The sequence below is a fragment of the Aspergillus alliaceus genome (assembly GCF_009176365.1).
Source record: "Aspergillus alliaceus strain CBS 536.65 unplaced genomic scaffold BDW43scaffold_1, whole genome shotgun sequence".
NCBI lineage: Eukaryota > Fungi > Ascomycota > Eurotiomycetes > Eurotiales > Aspergillaceae > Aspergillus > Aspergillus alliaceus.
The window spans coordinates 1134718-1158153 of NW_022474684.1; the positions used below are offsets into that span (position 1 = coordinate 1134718).

At 51.4% G+C, this 23436-nt stretch overlaps 8 protein-coding genes across 8 annotated transcripts; 4 read left to right on the top strand and 4 right to left on the bottom strand.

Moving 5' to 3' along the window:
* Positions 1 to 336: 336 nt before the first annotated feature.
* On the top strand, positions 337 to 1517 carry BDW43DRAFT_9460 (peroxiredoxin). Its single transcript, XM_032050751.1, has 4 exons — positions 337 to 500; positions 612 to 973; positions 1031 to 1283; positions 1338 to 1517. Exons 1-4 carry the CDS (start codon positions 478 to 480, stop codon positions 1369 to 1371), a joined length of 672 nt encoding a protein of 223 aa, XP_031906487.1. The 5' UTR covers positions 337 to 477; the 3' UTR covers positions 1372 to 1517.
* A 1258-nt stretch (positions 1518 to 2775) lies between these two features.
* Positions 2776 to 6017, top strand: BDW43DRAFT_9471 (putative regulatory protein Ral2). The gene has a single exon (XM_032050754.1). The coding sequence runs from the start codon at positions 3107 to 3109 to the stop codon at positions 5762 to 5764; it is 2658 nt and encodes an 885-aa protein (XP_031906488.1). The 5' UTR covers positions 2776 to 3106; the 3' UTR covers positions 5765 to 6017.
* On the bottom strand, positions 6018 to 8065 carry BDW43DRAFT_9470 (F-box domain protein). The gene is made up of 2 exons (XM_032050753.1): positions 7438 to 8065; positions 6018 to 7380 (listed from the first exon to the last, which is right to left on the bottom strand). Exons 1-2 carry the CDS (start codon positions 7790 to 7792, stop codon positions 6272 to 6274), a joined length of 1464 nt encoding a protein of 487 aa, XP_031906489.1. The 5' UTR covers positions 7793 to 8065; the 3' UTR covers positions 6018 to 6271.
* A 797-nt stretch (positions 8066 to 8862) lies between these two features.
* BDW43DRAFT_9590 (putative pantetheine-phosphate adenylyltransferase) lies at positions 8863 to 10671 on the bottom strand. Its single transcript, XM_032050769.1, has one exon. It carries the CDS (start codon positions 10538 to 10540, stop codon positions 9323 to 9325), a length of 1218 nt encoding a protein of 405 aa, XP_031906490.1. The 5' UTR covers positions 10541 to 10671; the 3' UTR covers positions 8863 to 9322.
* A 182-nt stretch (positions 10672 to 10853) lies between these two features.
* Positions 10854 to 13510, top strand: BDW43DRAFT_258802 (WD repeat protein). The gene is made up of 4 exons (XM_032040017.1): positions 10854 to 11921; positions 11973 to 12576; positions 12635 to 12706; positions 12769 to 13510. Exons 1-4 carry the CDS (start codon positions 11160 to 11162, stop codon positions 13185 to 13187), a joined length of 1857 nt encoding a protein of 618 aa, XP_031906491.1. The 5' UTR covers positions 10854 to 11159; the 3' UTR covers positions 13188 to 13510.
* BDW43DRAFT_9655 (acyltransferase family protein) lies at positions 13411 to 15482 on the bottom strand. Its single transcript, XM_032050780.1, has one exon. It carries the CDS (start codon positions 15232 to 15234, stop codon positions 13633 to 13635), a length of 1602 nt encoding a protein of 533 aa, XP_031906492.1. The 5' UTR covers positions 15235 to 15482; the 3' UTR covers positions 13411 to 13632.
* Positions 15483 to 15782: 300 nt separating this feature from the next.
* Positions 15783 to 19068, top strand: triA (putative mRNA capping nucleoside-triphosphatase). Its single transcript, XM_032040018.1, has 3 exons — positions 15783 to 17740; positions 17853 to 18302; positions 18399 to 19068. Exons 1-3 carry the CDS (start codon positions 16115 to 16117, stop codon positions 18567 to 18569), a joined length of 2247 nt encoding a protein of 748 aa, XP_031906493.1. The 5' UTR covers positions 15783 to 16114; the 3' UTR covers positions 18570 to 19068.
* spt5 (transcription elongation factor spt5) lies at positions 19069 to 23133 on the bottom strand. The gene is made up of 5 exons (XM_032040019.1): positions 22483 to 23133; positions 22231 to 22419; positions 20683 to 22160; positions 19900 to 20630; positions 19069 to 19843 (listed from the first exon to the last, which is right to left on the bottom strand). The coding sequence occupies exons 1-5, from the start codon at positions 22579 to 22581 to the stop codon at positions 19269 to 19271; spliced, it is 3072 nt and encodes a 1023-aa protein (XP_031906494.1). The 5' UTR covers positions 22582 to 23133; the 3' UTR covers positions 19069 to 19268.
* Between the last annotated feature and the right edge of the window lie 303 nt (positions 23134 to 23436).

A 23436-nucleotide genomic window follows, 5' to 3' on the forward strand; every position in this document is an offset into this window, starting at 1 on the left:
CATCCCTGTTAGTTCGCCATGCTAGCCTTCGTTACCAGTGAGGATATTCCTTAACATCTTCAGTTATCAATAACTAGTAGTGCATATCGTTGATTGCATCGTGGGGCTATCCTAAAAGGAATGCGCTAAACACCCCACTATAGGATGAGCACATGATGGACCAATGGAGACGGTTCTGCCTTGCAGGCGGTGGTAAATTGCGTGATTTCGGGGAAGAGCTACCAGGCGGTCATTCGCTGAACCCGCATCGAGGGGAAGATCTGGAGGGGTCGAGATTCATGTCTGGGACCGGAAAGGTACATCCCATTGACCTTTCCACCAAATACTACCTACTAACTAGTATTATTTCCCCGCCGCCAAAACTATTTCAAGGTCCCCTTTTCCCTCGTTCTCCATTTATCCTCTCATCTCTTCCCAATCTAGCTCTACAGTCAAAACCAGCCTTCTTTACTACTTCCCTTTATTTACTCTTTCACAATGGCCCAGGAACGTGCTACCCCGTAAGTATAGCCCATACTGATCCTGTTGCTACTGTCCTGTAGCCTCTAGTATCCTGTAGCCTCTAGTATGATGAGAGTCCATCCGTAAACTGACAAGGGAATTGACGACAGCATCCGTCTCGGCTCTACTGCCCCTGACTTCACGGCCGACACTTCCAACGGCCCCGTCACCTTCCACGAATACATTGGCAACAGCTGGACTATCCTCTTCTCTCACCCCGATGACTTCACTCCCATCTGCACCACCGAGCTGGGTGCTTTCGCCAAGCTTGAACCCGAGTTCACTGCTCGTGGTGTCAAGCTGATCGGTCTGAGCGCCAACGGCACCGAATCCCACAAGCTCTGGATCAAGGACATCGACGAGGTCACCGGTTCAAAGCTCACTTTCCCCATCATCGCCGATCCCGAGCGCAAGATCGCCTATGCCTATGACATGGTTGACTACCAGGACACCACCAACGTTGACTCCAAGGGTACGTTCTCGTTACCGCTATTCTGGTGGATGTCGAGATGCTAAGAACATGCTGCAGGCCTGGCTCTGACCATCCGTTCCGTCTTCATCATCGACCCCAACAAGAAGATCCGTCTGATCATGTCTTACCCTGCCTCTACCGGTCGTAACACCGCCGAGGTTCTCCGTGTTGTCGATGCCCTTCAGACCACTGACAAGCACGGTGTCACCACCCCCATCAACTGGCTCCCTGGTGATGACGTTGTCATCCCCCCTCCCGTTTCTACTGAGGATGCGCAGAAGAAGTTCGGTGAAATCCGCCAGGTCAAGCCGTGAGTTTTCCCGTCTCTTAGCGAGCAAGATTGGCGCTAATTCTTTCTGCCTAGTTACCTGCGCTTCACCAATCTCAAGAAGGAGTAAATTATAACGCAGATACCCACTTAGCCACTTTCCGTTCGTTGTTCCCCGGAGGAAAAATAAGCTCGGATCGCGGACATGGTTGGGAGCGTTTTCATGAAAAGGAGTATGATAGTCACGGCTTAGCAACTCTAATAATCTGATACCTCTTACGACACTATTTGCGCTTTTTTCTGTTACTCAAACGTATAATCTGAAATGCTAAGGTTCTGCCGCCCATGGCACCAGCCTTATGGGCTGTCTTTTCCCTTGCAGAAGGTAAACCCGACGGTCATTGTTCCTGCATAAGGGGGCATGGACCATCAATTGCCCTTACATACTATTAATATCGAGGCGTATTGCACTATAGAGAAGATCAAGAAGGATATTGACTCTGCGCCCCACGGGCCGAGAAAGGGCAAGAAAGTTATTCTGCAGTCGATGTCATCCTGCATGAGAACCCGTCAATCAAAGGGAGAGATAAGATTGTACGAGGAGAACGACTGTGTAGACAGGGTAACTCTGTCAGTAAGCATCCATAACCAGAAGGTCAAGTACATGACCGCTACGGATATAGATACTTCATATATACTTATTTGTATTTCAACTATACTTCATCCATTTCACTTCTCTCGGGGTTAACTGATGCGGGCGTTGGGCGCGCCAGTCAGTTCTTGCGGCGAATTTGACGGGCGACCTCACCTTCTTTGTTCAACCCCTCGATCGCTGGACGGTGAGACAAGATCGAAGAATTTTGTCTGACCACTTGTCAGGTCTTAGTGCGCTTATTCCGTCAGACATCTTCCGTATGTCGTGTTGTGGCTCACTTTAGGGCTATAACTATCCTTTGGAAGGACAAAAGAGATGCAACTCATATCCGTCTTACGCATCTTTATCCTCATATAGAAACAGAGTGTTGTTCTAATTGTTGGTTTTAAGAACACGACTCCTATTGTGGGGGCGAAGAGGGATAAAGTCCACGCATGATTATAAATAATAGTTTGTGGGGGATGGAATGTAAATGAGTGAGTGAGTGAGTGAATGTGTATGGCATTAAGAAGATGTGCCATTGCTAATTGTTTCCAAATGTTCTTCATGGATTCTAGTGTCTCCTGTCAAAGAGATTGACTTTGAGCGTTGGGAGTAAATCGCGCCGTCCTTGCTCCACTCCTTCCACCAAGTGTGTGCCTGGAACCACTTTTCTTCTCGGAGACCGCCTTGAAGTCCGCACTTCTTTCTTCACCGTCTTGAAGCAACACACCCTCTCGATACCACTGCGGATTCACTGGAGGATCTCCCTTGCAGCCAACCCCAAAAAGCGAGAAGAAGCCTTTTCTGTGTCTCGAAGGCTTGATTCTGCTCCTTAGCGACGGAGCCTCTCTGGGTTGGTGGTAGCCGCGGGGAAAGAGAATCCACCGGTGGTCCCATCACATCTCCCGCCCGGCCCCTGACTTGAGCGAACCGCTCACGACGATTACGATTAACCCACGTGTGATCTTTTCCTGGTCGGCCCCGGTGCGCTGACCCTTATTTGACCGTCGGTACTTCGCTTCACCTTTTGTTTGTGGTTCTCGCGTGTAATGATACCCGATTCATTCGACACCTGAGTCCGAAGAAAGTTTGGATACGCCCGATTACGGAAATACTGCTCGCCACGCCCATTCGACCTTCCGGAGGCCGTTGATCCTGGGAGAAAAAAAACCTGCAAGGCAATAGGCATTGCGCTGTCTCAACTGCGCCAAAGTCCATCCTTATCAAGATGATGTCTCGGAGCCAGTCGAGTCTGGGATATCTGGATTCGAATCGGGATGACCATTCAGGTTCAGGTATCTCGCCTGGACAGCAACAGCCGCCTTCGACATCGGGTCCTATAAACCTGTCGGGTCTAGTGTGCAATGTTCGCCGAACCACAGGAAGAGAACCGCATCCCCTAGTAGGAGCGACGACAACTATATTAGGCGATAAGCTCTACGTGTTCGGTGGCCGCGTTCTCTCGAAGACTCGCCCGCAGTTGACGTCCGACATATACGAGCTGGACTTGATTCGACGTCACTGGACCAAGATTGATGCCACCGGCGATATTCCCCGTCCGCGATATTTCCACAGCGTCTGCGCTCTTGGAGACAACAAATTGGTGTGCTATGGTGGTATGTCCCCCAAGGATACAACGCCCAATGGCTCCAACGGGCAGGAAGCGCAGCCAGAGGTGGTTGTGATGTCAGATATACATATATTCGATGTGCCTTCGCGGACGTGGACCCGGGTCACTGCTACCGACTCGCCCCAGGGACGATACGCCCATTGTGCGACAGTCCTACCTTCCAGTGCTCACTTCACCTCAGCAACTGCTCCTCTTTCTGCTATTCACCATAACCCTGCATCGTCGAACCCTCATCAGGGCTCAATCGGTGTGGACATTGATGGGTTTGGGGGCGCGGAGATGGTGGTGGTGGGCGGTCAAGACAGCTCCAACCATTATATCGAGCAAATAAGTGTGTTCAACCTCCGCAGTCTGAAGTGGACCAACACGAGCCCGTTGGGAAGAAGTTGCGGCGCTTATCGTAGTGTGGTTGCCCCATTGGCCGGTGTGAAGGTGTCTGACATTGGATCCGCTTCAATCGATAAGGAAGCACATGAACCTGTGGAGGAGTCACAAGTCGCGGGCTGTCCCATGCTGATCTACTCGAACTACAACTTCTTGGATGTTAAACTAGAGCTTCAAGTGCGTTTACCGGATGGCCGCCTGATCGAGAAGCCGATGCAGAATCAAGCATCACCTCCTGGTTTGAGGTTCCCGAACGGAGGCGTCATCAATGGACACTTTGTGGTGAGCGGCACCTATCTTACCTCCTCAAAGCAGGAATATGCCCTGTGGGCCCTCGACCTGAAGACACTCACTTGGGGCCGTATCGATGCTGGCGGAACCGTGTTCGGTCAGGGCAGCTGGAACCGCGGAGTGCTGTGGGCGAGAAGGAATACCTTTGTGATTCTCGGCCATCGGAAACGTAGTCTTGTGGAGGATTACAACCACCGGCGGCTCAACTTCTCGCATGTTTGCATGGTCGAGTTGGAAGCGTTTGGGCTCTACAACAATCCGTGCAGGACATCTCCGACGTCCGGATACATCTCTCATAGCTCGCCTGCAGTTCCTGCATCTCTTCACCCCAAACTGACACAACTAACATCTGGTGGAAGGCCGTTCTCATCCGCCTCTGACGAACTGGGAAGATTAGCCCAAACCCTTCCCGAGATGGCCGACATGGAACTTCAAGCAGCGGGAGGCGAACGTATCCCCGTGAATTCACGAATCTTGACTAGAAGATGGGGGCCATACTTTATCCAGCTTCTACGAGAGTCGTCTGACAATGGGGTCTCCGACTCCGCCACATTACGTGGAGCAATGCAGATGTATCCAAACCGTAACTCCAGCATCACAATCACCCCGTCGATAGGACCAAACAGCACTTATTCCAACGCCACTACTCTCGTCAGCAATCATTCGAACCCATCTAAGTCATTGTTAGCGAATCTTGAGATACCCTCTGCGCATAGTTTACCTCCTACATCTAGGCCTCGTGTGCTGTACTTGCCTCATACCTACCTCACCTTACAGGTCCTCGTCTACTACTTCTACACATCTTCCCTCCCGCAAGCTGGATCCTCCCTCTGCACACCCCAAATACTCTGTTCCCTTCTCCAACTTGCGCGACCGTACCAAGTCGACGGCCTTCTGGAGGCCACCGTCGAAAGACTTCATCAGGTCCTCGACGGGCGAAACGCCGCTGCCGTCTTTAACGCTGCTGCCATGGCTGCAGGTGGTGGCAGAGGCACCGGCTTCACCAGTGGGCCCGGAGGCACTTTGGAAGCTCTGAACGGCGTCCACGGCGCCACAGATTCCGCTTCCGGTACAGGAACGGACACATCACACAGCCATCTCACCTCGGACTCCTCCGACACCGAACACGGCGCATCTGGCGTCTCCATCGCGAGCAGCACGAGCGGCGCCGCTAGTGGCTCCCGAGGCATTCCCCTCCGCATCAACACCAACATTTTCAGCCGCCGACAACGCAACAACACCGCCAACGCCGACCGCGACCGTGAGCGTGAGCGTGAGCGCGACCGCGACGACTCAATTAGCAACGCAAGCACCGCCACCTCCGCCTCCACCAGCACCAGCTTCGACCACTCCGACACCGACGATGCCCACTCCCACCGCCGCCGCAACACAGACGCCGAGCTCCACCCTAACCGCGAAATTTGGACCGGAGACCTCAGCAGCGTCATTGGCCTGCAAAAACGCGGTCTTCGCGGCCTCATGGAAGGTCGTAGACTGCGCGAGCGCAACGTTAAACCGGCGAGTACAAGCGGACCCGTATCGGTTCCCCAGGAACTTTCCGCGTCCGCAGGTGGTGTTTGACGGATAGATGGATATAATCCTATTCCATTTTTTCCTGCCTTTTCTGTTTTTCCCCTATGCCTTGTATCCTTGCCCATAGCAATGGTTTCATTTTTCCTTTTCCATGATCCTCCCGTATGTCATGATCTTGATGAGGATTTAGAGGTTTTTGAGTGAAATGTATAGAATTTTACCTCGGTTTCTTCCGTAAAGGTCTTTTCATGGGTATTCATATATGTAATGCGGATAACTCTTCTACAATTGGGTAGGGGGCACCTGGAATTGGATATTCGGGACCATAAATCTGGGCCGCCCCCAAGGCTGCAGAAACAATGAGCTATGGTGGCTACTACATGACGCTTCTATCAATCTCAACAACCATGTGCTTTCATCGTCCGACTTGTCTGAAAATGCTCTGCACTTTTTTGAACTATCTGAAAAATTGCGAAATGCATACACCAAAAAAAAAGACTAAAACATTACCACTCCATCATCCAAACATGCGCCCATTGAAAACCAATGCTCAAGCTAGAGTCGTCGTCGTAACATATTCCGGGGACTTGAGAGCACCCATGCCTCCCAGAGCAACCGCTGCTCGCGTCTTACACTCACCCCGTTATCACCTAGGTCATTCGCTGTCAGTGCTCTCAGCCGTTCTAGGGTGGCCGCGGAAAATGAACGCCGAGTGCTTCCGCAGGGCGCGAAGGATGGGTAATCGCCATTCAAAATGGTGTGCTGGAGGGGTATGGAGAGGGTGGGTTCTGGTACGATAGAGAGGACGGATGGGCTGGCCGTGCTGGTGTGACCGTTGGTATTTGGAGAATCCGAGTCAAGGTGATCTGCGTAATCGATATCCCGGAGATATATATGTTCTACTTGGTCCATTTCGTCGTGCAAAACGGACAGGATATCCCGCCATCGCCCACCACCACGAAGGTAGATGCTAGCCAACCCTATGTCGCGGAGTTGTCTCCTATGTCGGCGGATGAGGGCGATGATCTCTTCTGAATGTAGACGCCAGCCCTGGATGCTGAGTGTATGGAGTCTTTTCCACTGCAGGCGATGGAATATGAGCTCCAGCGAGAGATCGAGGGGTGCATTGGCCCGAAAGCCTAAACGTATAGACGCTAGGTTCTTTGCGGATAGGAAAAAGTCATGGAAGGCGTTAGAGACAGACTTTATGCTGTTCGTCATGTCTTGGGATGAATGGAAGGTGATGTCTAAACTTGTTAATCGAGTGCCCAAGGTCGACAGCGTCATGGAGGGCGCCTGTAGCAGTCGAACTGCCGACTCTGGGCTAATCTGAGGCCCGACAAAACGAACGGAAGTGCAGTTGGACTCTAACAGAGAAATTGCTAGGCTTGTGACCGCCCGCGTGCATGCTGGTTCCCAGTCCAAACCAGCCGTCTCTTCCAGAGACTGCTCACGTATATAGTCGAGCAACTGTTCATCTGCTCCGTCCTGCAGACGAAGCAATTTAATTTGCCGGAGAGACGAAAATGCCAATATTGCGCGGCGCAACAGTAACATGTCATGGTCACCGGCGATTATATATTCCTGGTCTTCGCGCCGGCCCTTGTGTACTTGTGAGATTGCGGGGTTTTGTGTTTCCACTGTATTCAAAGCCTGGGACCAGCCTGGGTACTTGTCAGCGTGGCTTCCGTGCAAGGTAACTGGGTCAACAGAGACAGTACCGTTTCCTTGGTAAAAGGGTCGCACCATGTACGTGAAAGATCTCACATGGCAGGCCAGCTGCATGTCTAGAAGATCCTCCAGCCTCCGAAACCCATCCCGCGAAAAGCGAAGGACAAAGCGAGGGAATTTCCACGGTGTAGCGATTCGCATGAACCTTTTACAGACCAGTCTGAATCGGTCCAGGTCGGATTTTTCACCATGCTCAGTGATGGGACTGCCATTGGGCATGTAGGATGAGCCGTGGCTGTTTGTGGGAGAAGTATCGTTGGAGGAAGGTTCTGATCCAAGAAGAAATGAGAGAATGTCACTGATTAATTCGTCCGCGAGGTCGTCAATGCGCCGTGGTCTGTCCATGACTTTGTCTCAACAGGGCAGCCGCGTCTCCGGCTGCTTTGACAACCCGCAACAACATGGAAACCAGGCCTGGTCAAAGGGGGATTCAAAGGAGAAAGGCGCACCTCATGGAATGGTGCATGGACAAAGGTCAATTGAGGACGAACACTCCACGTAAGGAAGAGGAAGGAATGGGAGGTAGAATAAGCAAAAAAAAAAAAGGAAAGAAAGAAAGAGAGAAAGAGAGAACGCGAGAAAAGGAAAAGAATGGAAGGTAGCAAGGGCCTCCGAGGATTAGAAAGCAATATGAGTATATATATATATATCTCTCTCTCTGTTATGAGACAGAGCGAAGAAAAAGGAAGAAGGGGAAAAAGAAAGAAAAGAGAATAAATTAATAAGAATAAGAGCAAGAATAAAAAAATAAAAATAAAAAACAAGGTAAAGTGATACATCCCCTCTCGAGTCCCTAGACAGGACACACTCTCTATCAACTGCAGAGTGTCCAGCGCTTGGAGCACGGAGACATGTCTGACAAGATTTAGAGCGTCCCACATGGGCCATCACCTAACCCGGTCGACTGGGATCATCGTCATTATCGAACACAAGACAAATTCCCCAGGCCAACACCGCAGCGATATTGGACGAGAACTGACACACACCATGGTCACATGATCGAAAGGGTATGCGGTCACCCAGAGTGAACCTGCAGAAGAAAGAGAAGGATTGGTGACTAGAGGGATCGTTGGCTGGGCTCCAAGATAATGGAGGGGGAGATGATGCGACATGAGAGTCAGATACCTGCAGACGAACCCCGCCTGGGAAGCGAATCGTGGCGCGGTATAGCTGCAAGCCTAGACGACTGGCTCCAAAGCACAAATAGAACGCCCTGGAGCTAGGGGTCGTTGTCAACATGCAGAAAATCGACCGAAGTCACAACATTGGACTGCATGGCATGGCGTCACAGGCCACAATTACCGCGTGGGTGGGAGAATCTGTTGTGACAGGGAAAGGATCAACACCCACTTAATATGCATCGTCGTCCAGTAGTCGCCGACGGGCGTGCACAACCCCAAACATCAAGGGTTGATAAGATCCCTCTTTTCCAATGACTTCACCAAAGGCCGATGGAACAACTCATCAACAGTGATATAGCAAGGAAATAATAATAAATCATTGAGGAAAGAGGGGGGAAGGGGGAAAATGGAAACACTCGGAATTATTACCACCGTTCTCTATACATGAACAAGGATTGGATAAGAAAAGACGCTTTTACATGAATCCGGATAGCCTCATTGGCGCCCCGTTATTTTCCCCAATCCTAGCGGGATATATGGACACCCCAGGGAAGAACTAATCATTGTTGACGTGGTGTAGGGTAGTAGGTAGGGAAGGTAGGTATGTACAAGTAATGAGTTCTCCAAATCCGTGGGGAGGAAAAAAAAGTCTCCATAAAAAAAAAAGAAAATGTCCGTGACGAATAACTGATGGCTGCATAGGTCAAGCTATTAAAAGGCAATTTCCCGCGTCTAGCCAATCGATCACACTGGCTTATTTCTTGGCTTGTTCCAGCCGCTGCCGTCTGATATCCGTGCTGCTGATTTTGGACGCAAAATTTCCGCAATCAGTCAATGGTACGTCTTTAGTATGTAGCACATCAATCTCAAACACATCGAGGCTCTTCCAACCCTTCTTTGCACGTTCATCATTGACCGCGGCACCTCCCGAGCGAGTCTCTTGAGAGACCACGATGGCGCTAATGTTCTCCTCGGTGATCGTAGGTCCAAAAGGGTCGGAAATCTGTACAAGTTTCAGTGTTAATCCAGGTCGGATGATCATCAGAATATATTTTCCATTGGGTCCTGGCTGTGTGACCCGCTCGGTATGTGTGGCGCTCTTGTCGGGAGGGTAGAAGTCCATGATGGCCGTCAAAAAGGACGCAGCACTTTCACACCGCTCATCCCAGCTTTCCAGGCACTCGGCATATTTCTTGTTCACTAGTAGTTCATCGCCAGTGACGCCAATCGTCAGAAGCGCCTCTTTCCTCGGGTTAGTGTATTGAACGGGATCCAAGACCAACGCCATAGCCGTGAGTAGAAGCTTGTGTCCAATATGGAAGTGGTCGAAGGTGCCCCCTACAATGACTGAGTGATGCGTTGAGCTCCCCCGTGAATCCTCAGGCACCACAATTGATTCCGCTGAGGCCCAATTGGAGACACCGGGAATCGATTGCAGAGGTCCGGAATTGGGGTCTTTGGTCTGAGAATAGATACTACTGAAGGCCGTTGCTAAATTCTGACCTACTTGATTATCGGGATAATAGATTCGATCCCATAGACGAGCTGATGTCGCAAGGGTTTGCAGATCTAGGATGGGTCCCATTTGTGAAGCCTGGAGGGAACTCTTCCCGGAAGGGTGGATGGAATCCATGTCAAGCAGAATGACTCGCACATCGATGCCACCAGGACCATCCAGCTGAATATCGCTTTCCACGGAGACTATGCCAATGAGCCTGTAGATGTTTGCTAGCAAACATTGAAGACTTTGGAATACCTTCGCGCGAGGCTGACATGTGGGTGCTTGAAGTCCGGGAAGAAAGAGCGCAATGTCCAAAATGGCTATGTGGTTGGTACCATTGAGTCCGGCAAGTTTGGAGAAAGACGTCGACAAGATCGATTCGTACACACTCCTGCACTGCTCGAACGAAGCTGATGGTGGGGGTGGAAGCAGAAGTAATGCCGAGGCCGAGCTGATGCCATCTAGAGCCATACTGAATTGCGGGGAGCTGTTTTCTATGACGAAGGAACACTGACTCGTAAATTATTCATAAAAAGATTAGAGTAAGAATTCAGACACCGAGAATAGAGAACAATCATCGAGATCCGCCGGTTTCAACCGACATGGACAGTATACTTTTTTATGTATTGGGAGAGTAGTCTGGGGAATCTGTAGATTACTGTAATTAGTTCAATATTCAATGGCAAAATCCCCCCGCGGTTCAGCTGAGTCAGCGGGCACGAGACGTCCATCATTTGAATCAATCAATCAACCACCCCTTCTTTTTGTCTCATGTCCTTTCCATCCTACTTCCCCGACTCTTTCCTCCCTCCCCCTAAGCTCTAGGATGTTCTGCTGAGCTACTTCCAAGGTCATTTGTATGGAGTGATTTAGATAAGATCACGTATGTCCTTGGTGTAGCCGGAGCTCCTAGCTTACGCATCCCTCTCCCCGCCTCTAGTTCAGTTAAATACTACACCCCCGATACCCTTCAGCCGCAACCCTAGCGGTGGACGAAAATCAGAATTGTGATCGCAATTCGAAGTCTCGATTCTGGTAATATACCTCTTCAAAGAAGACACCCATTGCTGCCCAAAGTGGGCCGTGTACCATGTCGAACCCTGCGCAACCCTTCGACAATCGACGAGCGACAACCTATGGCCGGCCAGAGGAGCTACATATTCCGCCTGGGGGTATGGGAGCCTCGAACCTACAGCGGCAGTCCATGTCCCATGAATTCTCGGGAATCGCTGACAACCACGTTCCTTCCATAAATGTCCATCCCACGAGCTCTCAGCCCAATCAGTATGGCAGCGGCAATACGAACACCGTCCTGCCAGGAGCACTCCAGCCAGGAAACGTCAACCGTCCTCCAGCAGTGTCCATCAATACCGCCCCATCGGCCGTTCCTACCCTTACTCAGATATCTGCGCAATTACAGCAACAGCAACAGCCGCAGTCGCAGTCACAGCCGCCGCTCCCGCAGCAACAAGCACCTCCATCACAACAACCGCCGCCGACAACGCCCCGTTCCAACATGGGCAACTCGCATGGGCACTCGAGATCCAGTCCGGCAAATGCCAGGTACGGTTCGTCGCCTGGTGTAGGGTTCCAGCCTCTTACTCCACAAGGCAAATACTCCCCTCTTGGACTGGCCGATATCCGGCCAACAGGCGATCTTCTAGGCGATCCTCTCACCAGTCCCGGTTCACTGCCCATGAACGGAGATAATCAAGTGCCAACAAATAGCAATTATCTTGCGCCTTGGCCGATATATGCCGTTGATTGGTGTAAATGGCCCATTCCTGGAAATTCGGGCTCGTTCGGAGGCAAGATTGCACTTGGGAGCTACTTAGAAGATAATCATAACTATGTTCGCAACTCTCTCCTCCATTCTACTGTAGATGATACTAACTTCGCTCAGATACAAATCATTGATACACACTGGACTAAACCAGATCAGGATACACCAGATGCAGCAGCTGGCGAGATTAAGTTGGAATATGTTAAAACGGCGGAGGCCACACATTCATATCCCGTCACGCGAATACTATGGGAACCTCCCTCATCGCAGAAGCAGTCGACGGATCTCCTGGCGACTTCAGGAGATCATCTGCGGTTATGGTCTCTGCCTACAAATCAGCCATTGCAAACCTCAAATTCTATCACGCGATCGGCGAGTCAGAGGGAGGGCCCCTGTGCTAAGCTCTCGCCGCTCGCTTTACTTTCAAACTCAAAATCTCCCGAGCATACAGCTCCTATCACATCACTCGACTGGAACACGATATCTCCGAGCTTGATCATCACGTCTAGCATCGACACTACTTGTACGATCTGGGATATCCCCACCCTCACAGCCAAGACGCAGCTCATTGCCCACGATAAAGAAGTGTATGACGTTCGATTCTGCGCAAATAGCGTCGACGTTTTTGTCAGTTGCGGTGCCGACGGTAGTGTGCGCATGTTCGATCTCCGTAGTTTAGAGCACAGTACCATTATTTACGAGCCGACGGAGAAAAGTGATAAGCGTGAGTCTCCTATCCCTTGTCTGGTTCCGTTCAACATTGACAGGGGGTTCGTGCGCAGTAATCAGTCCCGGGAATGGCAGCCCCTCCGCTCCTATGTCCATATGGCCTCCGCCGCTTCTACGAATCGCAGGTACGTGAGCTCACTGACCCTGCCTGTTGTCAAACAACCTCATCAGATACTAATTAAAATAGCATCTCCTCATGACGCTCACCTTCTAGCCACTTTTTCCCAGGACTCCAACATTGTCCGTGTTCTAGACGTCCGTCAACCCGGCCAGGCCCTCTTAGAACTCAAGGGCCATGGCGCCTCCATCAATAGCGTAGAGTGGTCGCCGAATCGCCGTGGCGTGCTCGCCTCTGGCGCAGACGATTGCTTAGTTCTTCTCTGGGACCTAATCAACCAGCACAACGCCGCATCAGTTCCACCGGCGGCCCACACCCCCGGCGCTCCCTCGACCACCTCAGAGCGTGGTCCCGCCGCCGCTTGGCAGTGTGACTACGAGGTCTCGAATATCAGCTGGTCCCCGCAAGGTGGGACAACCGGCGCAGGACATCCGCGGGATTGGTTAGGAGTGTGCGGTGGGCGGGGATTGTGGGGTGTTGCGCTATAAAAGAACCGATTCATCTACTAGACGCTATATCCTCTACCTGTCTCACCTACTAGTCAGCCGGTTACCCTGCTATTTGCCCCGTGTCTTATCCACACCACGGCTGACTTGCATCATTCTACCATGGACGCGACATGGTACGGTCTGATACGAGTGAATGAATGAACGAACGCTTGGATAGTAAGAGTATGAATCTGTAAACATTTGAGTATTTTGTTAGAATGGCAGCCCTGCAGACAAGTAAATCAAAGGGGGGGGAAGTATATGTAATTACCGTGTCTAGTCTATTACAGGCAGATAACATGATATATAACAGGGGATCGAAGAATCAAACATATAATAAGTCATCAGAGACAGATAAAAATATACAACATCGTCATACGCCCGCTAAAATCGAGATCTAATGAAATAAAACATGCCTAGGGCACACCATCAACCGGGCAAGGCATCACTCACGACGGGAGTTTGCATTCCGATTTTCCTGTCCTGTCGCCTTTACAATGACCTTATCCTCCACCCACCGGGCAAACTTGACACTCGGAATATCCACCGCGCGCCAGTACACATCGCCCGCCCACAAGCATAGAGGAAGACAGATCAGCCACCCGATCAAGAAACCCAGACAATACTGGAAGTCGGAGTCCTTACCGGTCACGGCCCAGATATTCGGCATGAGCGAGTAACCGAGCGAGTGAAGGATAGGTCCATGGACAATGTAGAAAGCGAAGGAGATCTTGCCCAAGTACTGGGAAACGGGATTCGTGAAGAGTTTCTGAATATCCTTGGAATGGTTGATACTGAAGACAATGAGGACGGCTCCGATGGTTTGCGGGAATCGGTGCGGTTCCGGGTACGTTTTCGGCGTGATGCTCCAGGTCCACATGTAGAACGGGGTCCATCTGTAGCCGGTGTTAGGGGCGGAGCCGAAGTAGAGGCCGATGATGAAGAGCGCGATCCATAGCTTGCGATTGGATAGTCGGAAGGGGTGGTATTTCGTGGGGAACCGGGCGCTCCATGGCTTTTCATCCTCGGCTGGTCGCTCCCAGATGCCGTTGATTAGGTCCGCTTCGGCCATTAGCATGCCGCTTAGGAAGAGCACTACGTCCCACCGACCCCAGCGCATACAGAACCAGACTAGCGTGCTCACTAGGGTCATCCGCATCACGGTGGTTAGGCGTGAAGTGGCGAGGATGGTAAGGAAGAGGACGATTGAGCAGCGGAATTCCACGGGGATGGTCCAGAGGTGCGGGTTGTAGTAGTTGTAGTAGAGCGCCCAGTTCCACGGGTCTATCAGGTGCACTACAGTTAGGTACCAGTCCCAGAACTGTTTGTGGAAGCTTTTCATGATCGGTGGGTGCTGCTCATTGGTGCCCTGGATCGTGTGGCCTTCGAACAGGACCCGCTGCGAGTAGTCGTATATACCTAATCGCACGGCCAGCATGACGATTAGGATGCCGATGATCGAGGGGATGTAGAGTCGGAGGCCACGGCGGAATGTTGAGGAGGCTAGCACGGTGAAGGTCTGTTCCCATGCTCTACTACGGATCATTTTCAACGGCTTGTAGGAGAGTACATATCCCGAGATCACGAAGAAGATGGATACCATGATATGGCCGGACACGAGCATGTGGAGAATGGGCAGCTGGAAGAGGCTGTAGTTTTCATGATTGAAGCCCCATCCGACCGCAACTTTCCAGGTGTAAGTGAAGAGGAAATGAAAGTTGAAGACAAGCAGGCAGGCCCAGCCGCGCAAACCGTCCAGCGCTGCGATGGCATGGAGCTTGGTGGGCTTGGGCGGTTGGCCGCTGACCCAATGCTGCAAGTAACTCGGCGTAATGGCGATCGCGAATTTATCCAAAGACCATTCCAGACACGCCCGCCAATTGATGGCGCTTGCGGGGTCGGGGAGGATGTGCGACGAGGTGAAATCGGTGATGTTCGTCCATTTTGTTGATTCTTGGGAGTCGCGATTAGCACCGGACTCTAGATCATTCAGAGGAATAGTGTCGATCGCCGGCGAGGATCGAGGATCCTTGTCGTTGAACGACATGATGGGGACTGAAGAATGTGGTCGATGCGCAATTGTGTCTTGAATGTCAGGATTTATTTCAATGATGCGGAAAGGGGAGATTGCGTAACATCAGTGGACCGCAAACGGCATTTCAAACGTGGCCTTGGAAAGGATCGACAGGGTTATCTAGATAGACAGATGGGACATATATTATATACACGGAGAATATATATACTAGGGTCAATAAAGGAAGGAATGGAGAGGCAAAAGAAGAGAGGAAAGAGAGAGAGAAAAGAGAAGGTTAAATTAAAAGGACATATTGCGGAGTATACTTATTCTTTATATAAATTGTATTTAAATTGGCATTAAATCAGATCTAGAAAAATATTGAGGTTGGATAGTTTCATGATCCTTTTGGCAACAACAACAACCACCACTCCCAATTCCACCATAAATCTTGGGTTTCAAGTAATCAAATCTAGTAGATTAATTACTCTTGATCGGAGAAATCTAAATTCCAGAGAAGATCTCAATGAACCATTTCTCTACAGCTGTTCCGCGCAAGCTGTTCATAGTCGAGAGAAACTGTCCAATCACGAAATCCCGTTTCCGCTGTTCTTTTTCTGTTCTTTCGATCTCTCGCTTTCTCTCTTTCTTCTTCTCTTCTCTTCTTTTCCCTCACTTTCCTACCCGGCGCTCTCTACAGCAACCCCATTTTCTTCGAGCCGTATACATGTGGTGACCCTATTTCCTCCCCCTTCGTCCATTTCTTTTTCGTCAAAGCACCACTTCGCCCCCGATCAGGCCGGGGTGTTGTGGAAGGGGGTCGCAGCTCCCGAAGCTACATCAAGCTACGTAAGTTACACACACAACAAGAGCTCGCGACCGACTCGACAAAAACAAGAAAAATATCGCCATCATGGATTTGCGCACGATTATGAATAACGATGCCGCTGGCACCGCCGAAGTCCCATCCTCTCAGTCGCCGTCGCAAGTGTCGCGTAAGCCTTCCGATCCGATCTATGCTCCCCGCGACCAACGGACACCCTCCTATCCATCTGCCTATCCGAGTCACCCACCGCAGCCTCCGCCCTTACAACGTTCTCATGTCTCTCCGGAACGCTCTTCCTCCTATGGTTCTCTACAGTCGCCGTACCAATATCATCCAACCGCCGCGCAGAGTGCAGGCGCACAGTCTCAGCGCGGCCCCAGTCCTCCCCCTTATGGTTCGCGTGACTCGTTCTCTACCTACGGTCATCCCCAGCAGGTACAACAGCAGCAGCAGCAGTCGCCCTTCGCACCGCAGTATTCGCAATCTATCCAGTCTGTCCTGACCCCCTCATCCACCTTCACCTACTCATTCTATCCCAGGGAAAACCCGCCAGCGGCTGCTCCACAGTCTTACCCATCGCAGCAATTCTCCCCTCCAGCGCAAGGATCATTACCAGGTACACCGCGAGCTTCTGTTGCTGCATCATACTCTCGCCAGACGCCCCCATCCGCACGTCCCCAGTCCTCCGGCCATGAATCCTTGTCAAATCGTGCCTCCAGCCCGTGGGTTGGTCCGGATGCCCAAGTTCACATGTCCCCAACCGCGATGACCCGAGTCTCGCGACAGGATTCGAGATCGCTCGAACAGACCCCGCGACAGGATTCCTCGGTGACCGAGAGAAGGGACTCGGACGAGAGTGTGAGCCCGAAAACCGCCTTTCCTCCCGGTTCTCGGCAAGGAAGCACGGCCGGATATCCCGACCTGCCGTCCCCTGTTCAAGCGAGGCCTACTGAAAATGGTGTCTCGTTGAAAGAGAGCCCGCCTAATACCCACAATTCTCATCCGGTTTCGGTAGCGTCAAATTTCACCAGCTCACCGCCCGCTCGAGCGTCGCTGACAAACGATACACCGACCGTGGATCAAACCCGTTCGTTGTCAACAAAGATGGACTTGACTCCCGATTCAAGGGTCAATTCAAGTCCACAAGTACCCAGAGCGAAAAGGAGGCGTTATGAAGAACCACCGATTTATGCTCGAAGATCGGTGCGCACCAAAGGGAGGATTCCGATGATCCCGACCCGTTGTTCACCGATCCCGAAGCATGCAAGAAATTCAGAACAGAACCCGTTCGTGATGCGCCAAAGAGCCCTCACAACAACTCAGGCTCCCGCTGCAGAACCCCCAGCCAAAATCAAAAGTGAGACTCCGCCAGCCAATGGTCCGCCGGCCCCCCGGCGCCCTCCAGAGCCGGCTCCAGCAGGAAGTTTAGGCCCGTGGGAACCCTCGATTTCTGGATTCATCCCGCATGAGGAAGTCACAAAAACGGTCTGCGATTTCCTATTCCAGCACGTGGTTCTGAGAAACGACGCAACTGCGGCTCCAGCGGGCACCTCAGCAGCCGGCCAGGGAGCAATAATCGAGGTGGAGGCCAAGCTTGGACAGCTGGTCGATATGGACAGGAGTGAGAGGCTTAACTTACCCATATTGACCGAAAGTATTGTGAATAAGGAAAGCCCCCGTTTTCGGACTGCATTCGAGAGCACGATGACAATTGTAAGTCGATGAGATTTTTATTTTTCCCTTTATTTTTTTTTTCCTCCCGGTTTTCGCCCCCCCGCCCGAAATCGCCCCCTTTGGTCGAGAACTGACACTGACCATGGCGTAGGCACAACATCGGGCAATGAATAATTTTCTGAACGAAGCCGTAAAGGCGTCCATGCCACAAGCTAATCCAGGGCGCATTCCGTTGTCTTACGCGCACAAAAAGGAGCGAGATACCTTTTACGAAATATCGCCATCTGAGCTTCCACCTGTCATCAGACACAATCTGAATCCTCGCCACAAACCCAAGGTCCGAGTGACTGTTGATCAACGCACGGGTGAAGTCCTTGCGAAGATTGTGAAATGCCGAATTGCCGACCTTGACGTTTACAGCCCTCGCACATGTGTTGATTGGCGGATTAGCGTTAACCTAGAAATGAGCTACGAAGGTGACGTTAGCCACCTTCCTGTGGTCGATACCGGTCGAGGACGCGGCAGAGAGCGAAACAAGGACCGTATGAGCTACCGACACCTGGCTTACCAGATCGACTTAACGCAAGTGGCCAAATCAGAAGTAAGTCATTCATTGTCACAAGCCCACTGGATGACTAGCCATGTACCAATTTATTGGTTTCAAAGTACCCATTGCTAACTTGATACTGCTTCATAGCCCTCGGCCAAAGGTGAATTTGAGCATGAACTCGAAGTTGAAATCTCTGCTGCTGAGATCCGCCGCCAGGGTCAGCTCGCAATGGCTGGAGACCCTAACCACCAGTACGAAGAGCTTATCAAGGGATTTGTGGATAATATCCGCGTTCTAGCGCGCGCAGTACCCCCATGAACTGAATTGCTGCCCCTTTCGGGAGCTAGCAATTCTAATTTATATTCACCATTTTACCGTGGAATGATTTCTTCCACACGTGTTATAGAACGGACGATGGCCCTGAAGCAGATCCCCAGAAGAATAAATGGATCTACGAGAGCTATATATCAAAAGTCAAGCTGCTAAGTTGCATTTCTCTGCCCGATTGATATACTTACCCATATGTTTCAATAACTGTCAACTGTCAACTACATATCCTTTGCGTGGAAAGAGATGATGAATGATGCCTCACGCCCCTTCTTGCTTCCCCCTCCCTCTTTTCCGCCCCCTCCTGGTCTATCCACCTGTTCGAAGTTCAGAGGAATTTCTCATGGTTAGAGATGTGTTTTTGTCTTCTCTTCCTCATTCACCTACCCTTCTTGTCACATTATTTTACGACTTGTATAATTTTATATGAACACAGTTACCCTTGTATCAAATAGTGAAAGTGTTAACATGTTCACAGCTACTTTTAAGAGCCTGGATGAATAGAACGCTTGATATGCTGTTCTTGATGATACAAATAATACACTCCACAGATCAAAGCTGTCCAACTAACCATGCCTGTAGTCTTAAAGGAAAAAAAAAGTAGATAAGATGTAAGATTGCATGAATACATGAATGCGCCGGGTCGCCCCCCTTCCCCACTTCACCTTGATCTTCCCGCAATAAATGGCATTAAGGGCTGGGTGTTCCTTCCTCGTACCGTGGTCCTGCATCTTCGTCTCCCATCGCTGGTGTGGGCGCGTCATACGGACGACTATCCCAGGCGGCGGGGGTGGGCGCGTCGTATGGTTTCTTGGACGGGCCGCCAGGCGTAGGTGCGTTGAATGCACCCGGGGTCGGGGCACTGTCGGCCCAAGCTCCAGGCGTGGGCGCCGAAGCACCTGGTGTTGGGGCGCCGCCGTATGCGCCTGGGGTAGGTGCTGAGTAGTTTCCACCTGGGGTGGGGGCGTCGTAGCCACGGGCGTCTTTGCTGCCGTTGCTGGCGGTGGCTCCGGACCATGCTGGGGTGCGACTGCCAGAGTTCGCGTTCCATGCTGGGGTCCTGGAGCCGGATGCGAAAGCGTCAAAATCGCTTTGTCCTGAGGAGCCGCCGTAAGGAGTCCTAGCGCCTGCGTTCCAGGCTGGGGTGCGTGAGCCGAGGCCTCCTCCATATGCAGTGCGGCTTCCATCGTAGGGGTTCGAAGTACGCGAGCCATCGTTCTTCCATGCCGGTGTGCGAGAACCGCCCATACCAGCCCAAGCAGGCGCTAAATCGCTTTGTTAGTGGCATAAACTAAAGAGATAAGAAACATGAAAGACTTACTCCTCGCTGAAGATGCGCCACCCCAGGCGGGGGTCCTAGATGAATCGGCAGCCGCCATCGGTGTCCTGCCGCCGTTCCAACCTGATGGGGGAGCTGCTGAAGGAACGCGTGATCCTCCCTTGCCGCGGCCCATCTCGATTGTTTGGCCCGTTACGGGGTCCTTAACGACGAGGATATCTTTGGGAATCGACACTAGCTTGTTCTTGGAATGGAGCTCCACACGGGCTTGCACATCTGTCGAATCTTTGACGATACCCACAAGTCCTTTGAAGGGTCCTTTCCGGACCATAACCGTCTTTCCGACCATCCTATCGCGTCCAAAGCTCTTGGGGGGTCCCATACCACCGCCCGGTGCGCCACGGCTCATCAGAGCTGGGTTCATCTTGGAAAGGTCGGGGCCCGTAGACCTGCCTCCCTTGGCGGAAACAGTTACAACGTTCGTCGTACGCACAACTGTGATACCAGAGTTCTCAGCTTGAGCCTTGTTATGCAGGAACAAGAATGAACGGTGAATGTGAATGATCACGCCATTCCTCTGCTCTCCGTATACTTCGCGAACAGTATCCCCATGCCGAATCTCCGCACCATTCCGATCAGTGGCTACTGCATCTCGTCGTGGTGTGATCTTGTCGGTGACCTGCGTAGGTAGGATGGTGCGGATTGAACCATGTTGATCCAGAACCCTCAAGGACTCCCGATCAACCTTAACAATACAAGCAACAGTAGCGGCACTAAAATACGTTAGCGGCAGAAACAGATAATGTTTAAAGTTGAACAACTCACTCTAGCTGCACGAGATCGTGCACATCGAACATTCCAAGTTTTCCGTCAACACCTGTCTCGGCAGACAGCCGAAGATCCTTGCTGAACACAGTGATCTCTTGCATGCTCATATCACTGAGTAATGTCACGGTATCGTCCTTAACTTGGACCACCATACCCAGTTCGTCTTGGTATCTGCTACCACCAATGACCTTGACATGGTCACCCTCCCTGAAACGCTTACGAAGAGATTTAACAGGGGCATCAATAAGTTGCCCTGCCAGTTCACCTTCGGTCACTTGTAGAGTAACGATATCACCACGAGTAGATGTAGTCCGGCCAATCAAGCCCTGCTGCTCACCACGGAAGACTTCGACTGGGTCTCCTGGAAGATAAGAGTCTTCGGCCGCTGAGTTCTTGAGTGTCTCCGCGAGAGATGCGAGATCCAGATTAGCAGTACCATCCTCTGCACCTCGAGCAAACATGGTAACCTCCTCGAGCCGGGGGTTCACGCTCTTAGTAATCAGATGTTGCACTTTCATATCCTTAATCAAGAAACCGTCAATATAGGTCTCTCCGAGGTAGCTCCATGACTTTCCACCCAAGCCAGATGTAGCAGAAAGGTATTTTCCATGTTTCTTTTTAGCTTCGGCTTCACTGAACAAACGCTGAGGTGGCCGGGCCACCGCAGGATTAACGCCAGGACGCTTCCTCTTGGGATCCACAAAAGGCGCACCGGTATCCTCATTCAAGCCATAGTCTAGTCGAGGGACCAAACGGACTGTTACAGCGAGGCCATTTGTCTCAACCTCTTCGATCTGGGCCAGATCATTTTGGTATTTGCCGCGTTTAATACGAACCCACCCACCGGGCAACAGTTCTTCGGATTTTTGGACACGGAGAAGATCCGGCATTTCTCGTACAGGAACTAGAATCACCTTCGTCCGCGGGTAGACGTTAGACATATCTTGTAGAGCATCCATGACATCGGCCTGTCTGCGTGCTTCCACATAGATATACCCACTCATAGCCCCTCCACGCTCGAAGGCAGATATGATTTTCATAGGGTTTCGAGAGCCCATAGGCCGCTCTTCCATGCGTTTCTGGATAGCAAATATGACTTCGCGTTCTTTGCCGGGCTTGCAGCGGACACCCCAAATGCTAGGGTCCTCGACACTAGGAAGTAGTAGCCGCTTTGGTACGACAACTGCATCGGAGGCCGCAGCACGGTTCCGACCGTAACGTTCTTTGAGTAATTGCGCCTGTTTCTCAGCATCCATGCTGGCCTCGAGCTCGCGCTGGCGATCGAGCTGCCTGTGGCGACGATCGTCGGTTTCAGCGCCGACAGGGAGCGCATCCATGTCATCTGGATGCATTTCCCCACCAAGCTCAGCCATTTCATCTTCCTCATCCTCGGCTTCATCTTCATCTTCATCAACACCAGCCTCTTCCTCGAAGAAGTTATGTACGCCTCCTCTCCTTCTGCGCTTTCGGGGTCGCTACAAGAAGCGGTGGTCAGTATTGACCTCCGTGGAATCAGGAGCGGTCTAACTATTTGATGTCACTCACAGATACAGCGTCTTCCTCATCATCGTCATCCTCTTCCTCATCGTCATCGTCGTTCTCGTCTTCTTCCTCTCCCCCATGGCCGTCAGCATCTTCGTTGTCATCCGCGTCCTCGCTGGGGGCTCGACGTTCCGCCCGTCGTGTAGGCTTTACGTCTTCCTCATCGTCGTCATCCTGTTCCTGATGTGCTGGCTGTCATCCCGGTTTATGTTAGCACCTCCGGCCATTATCGCCTAACAGATCCGTGATACTGACTCTAGCATCTTCGTTATCTGAATCGTATGCAGGAGCGGGGTTAAAGTCATCGTCTTCCTCTTCAGACCCGAAATCCTGATCCAGCACGTTTCGTGACATATTGCGTGACGGTGTGGTGGTATGGGGGGAATTTCAAACTGAAACGTAAGCTCGGGGTATCGTCGGACTCGGTGACAGAGATTTGAGACGCAAAAGAGCCGTGTATCAGAAATCGGTAACCTAATATCGAGAGGGAATCCACAGTTAGATCACTTTGACCTTTCGAGCATGTAGTTTGGGAGGCGCGAGACCGCAGATATGGTAGGCGGAGAAAATCAGGGTGAACACAGTCGAGTCCAGGTTGAGACGAGAGAGCGCAATACCTATTATGTAATCGAGATAGGGGATCGCTGAAGTCTTACAACGACACAAACAAAGAGGTTCGGCACGAAAAATGGGTATCGGACAGCCTTTGCTGCTATGTCGGCCAAGCCAGGCGGGCGGCGTTTTCCTTCCGAGTCCGCGATCGCGGCACGAAAGTTCAATCGGAGGTAAAAAGGACGAGAAAAAGGGATGGATCTGCCCACACTGGACCACGATGAGATGAGTCCACCAGCGTAGCAAGCTGTAGAGAGGAAAGTTGGAGGTGGCGCAAGTCAGCGTTCTTTATAAGGCTCGTCGGAGGAGTTGTTGGGAGAAACAAATCCATGGCTTGCGCACTTGGTTCTAATGCCACGACGGAGTCCCCCGTTCCAACCAATGAACGCCATTCACCCATCCGGTGTACTGCTTACTTAGTAGTACCAAATAGTACGTAGTACTACTCATACGCCAGTTTAAGACCACAGTAGCCCAGTCTATTCTGAGATTCCCTATGAGAGCCGAAGGTGAATGTCCTTGGAGGGCCAGATTTTTGTATAGGTTTATCAGTATATATAGCCAGTGTCTGTAGATGTCAATCAGAACATCTACAGC

What these genes read in the sequence shown, in the direction of transcription:
- BDW43DRAFT_9460 (XM_032050751.1), top strand. Translation starts at nt 478, where the DNA reads ATGGCCCAGGAACGTGCTACCCC. An exon ending in CACCAACGTTGACTCCAAGG is followed by an intron (nt 974 to 1,030) that starts GTACGTTCTCGT and finishes AACATGCTGCAG; the next exon opens with GCCTGGCTCTGACCATCCGT. An exon ending in GAAATCCGCCAGGTCAAGCC is followed by an intron (nt 1,284 to 1,337) that starts GTGAGTTTTCCC and finishes CTTTCTGCCTAG; the next exon opens with TTACCTGCGCTTCACCAATC.
- BDW43DRAFT_9471 (XM_032050754.1), top strand. Translation starts at nt 3,107, where the DNA reads ATGATGTCTCGGAGCCAGTCGAGTCTGGGATATCTGGATTCGAATCGG.
- BDW43DRAFT_9470 (XM_032050753.1), bottom strand. Translation starts at nt 7,792, where the DNA reads ATGGACAGACCACGGCGCATTGACGACCTCGCGGACGAATTAATCAGT. An exon ending in ACCCTTTTACCAAGGAAACG is followed by an intron (nt 7,381 to 7,437) that starts GTACTGTCTCTG and finishes ACAAGTACCCAG; the next exon opens with GCTGGTCCCAGGCTTTGAAT.
- BDW43DRAFT_9590 (XM_032050769.1), bottom strand. Translation starts at nt 10,540, where the DNA reads ATGGCTCTAGATGGCATCAGCTCGGCCTCGGCATTACTTCTGCTTCCA.
- BDW43DRAFT_258802 (XM_032040017.1), top strand. Translation starts at nt 11,160, where the DNA reads ATGTCGAACCCTGCGCAACCCTTCGACAATCGACGAGCGACAACCTAT. An exon ending in TAGAAGATAATCATAACTAT is followed by an intron (nt 11,922 to 11,972) that starts GTTCGCAACTCT and finishes AACTTCGCTCAG; the next exon opens with ATACAAATCATTGATACACA. An exon ending in GACGGAGAAAAGTGATAAGC is followed by an intron (nt 12,577 to 12,634) that starts GTGAGTCTCCTA and finishes GTTCGTGCGCAG; the next exon opens with TAATCAGTCCCGGGAATGGC.
- BDW43DRAFT_9655 (XM_032050780.1), bottom strand. Translation starts at nt 15,234, where the DNA reads ATGTCGTTCAACGACAAGGATCCTCGATCCTCGCCGGCGATCGACACT.
- triA (XM_032040018.1), top strand. Translation starts at nt 16,115, where the DNA reads ATGGATTTGCGCACGATTATGAATAACGATGCCGCTGGCACCGCCGAA. An exon ending in TCGAGAGCACGATGACAATT is followed by an intron (nt 17,741 to 17,852) that starts GTAAGTCGATGA and finishes ACCATGGCGTAG; the next exon opens with GCACAACATCGGGCAATGAA. An exon ending in CGCAAGTGGCCAAATCAGAA is followed by an intron (nt 18,303 to 18,398) that starts GTAAGTCATTCA and finishes ACTGCTTCATAG; the next exon opens with CCCTCGGCCAAAGGTGAATT.
- spt5 (XM_032040019.1), bottom strand. Translation starts at nt 22,581, where the DNA reads ATGTCACGAAACGTGCTGGATCAGGATTTCGGGTCTGAAGAGGAAGAC. An exon ending in ATGAGGAAGACGCTGTATCT is followed by an intron (nt 22,161 to 22,230) that starts GTGAGTGACATC and finishes CGCTTCTTGTAG; the next exon opens with CGACCCCGAAAGCGCAGAAG. An exon ending in TGGCGCATCTTCAGCGAGGA is followed by an intron (nt 19,844 to 19,899) that starts GTAAGTCTTTCA and finishes AAAGCGATTTAG; the next exon opens with CGCCTGCTTGGGCTGGTATG.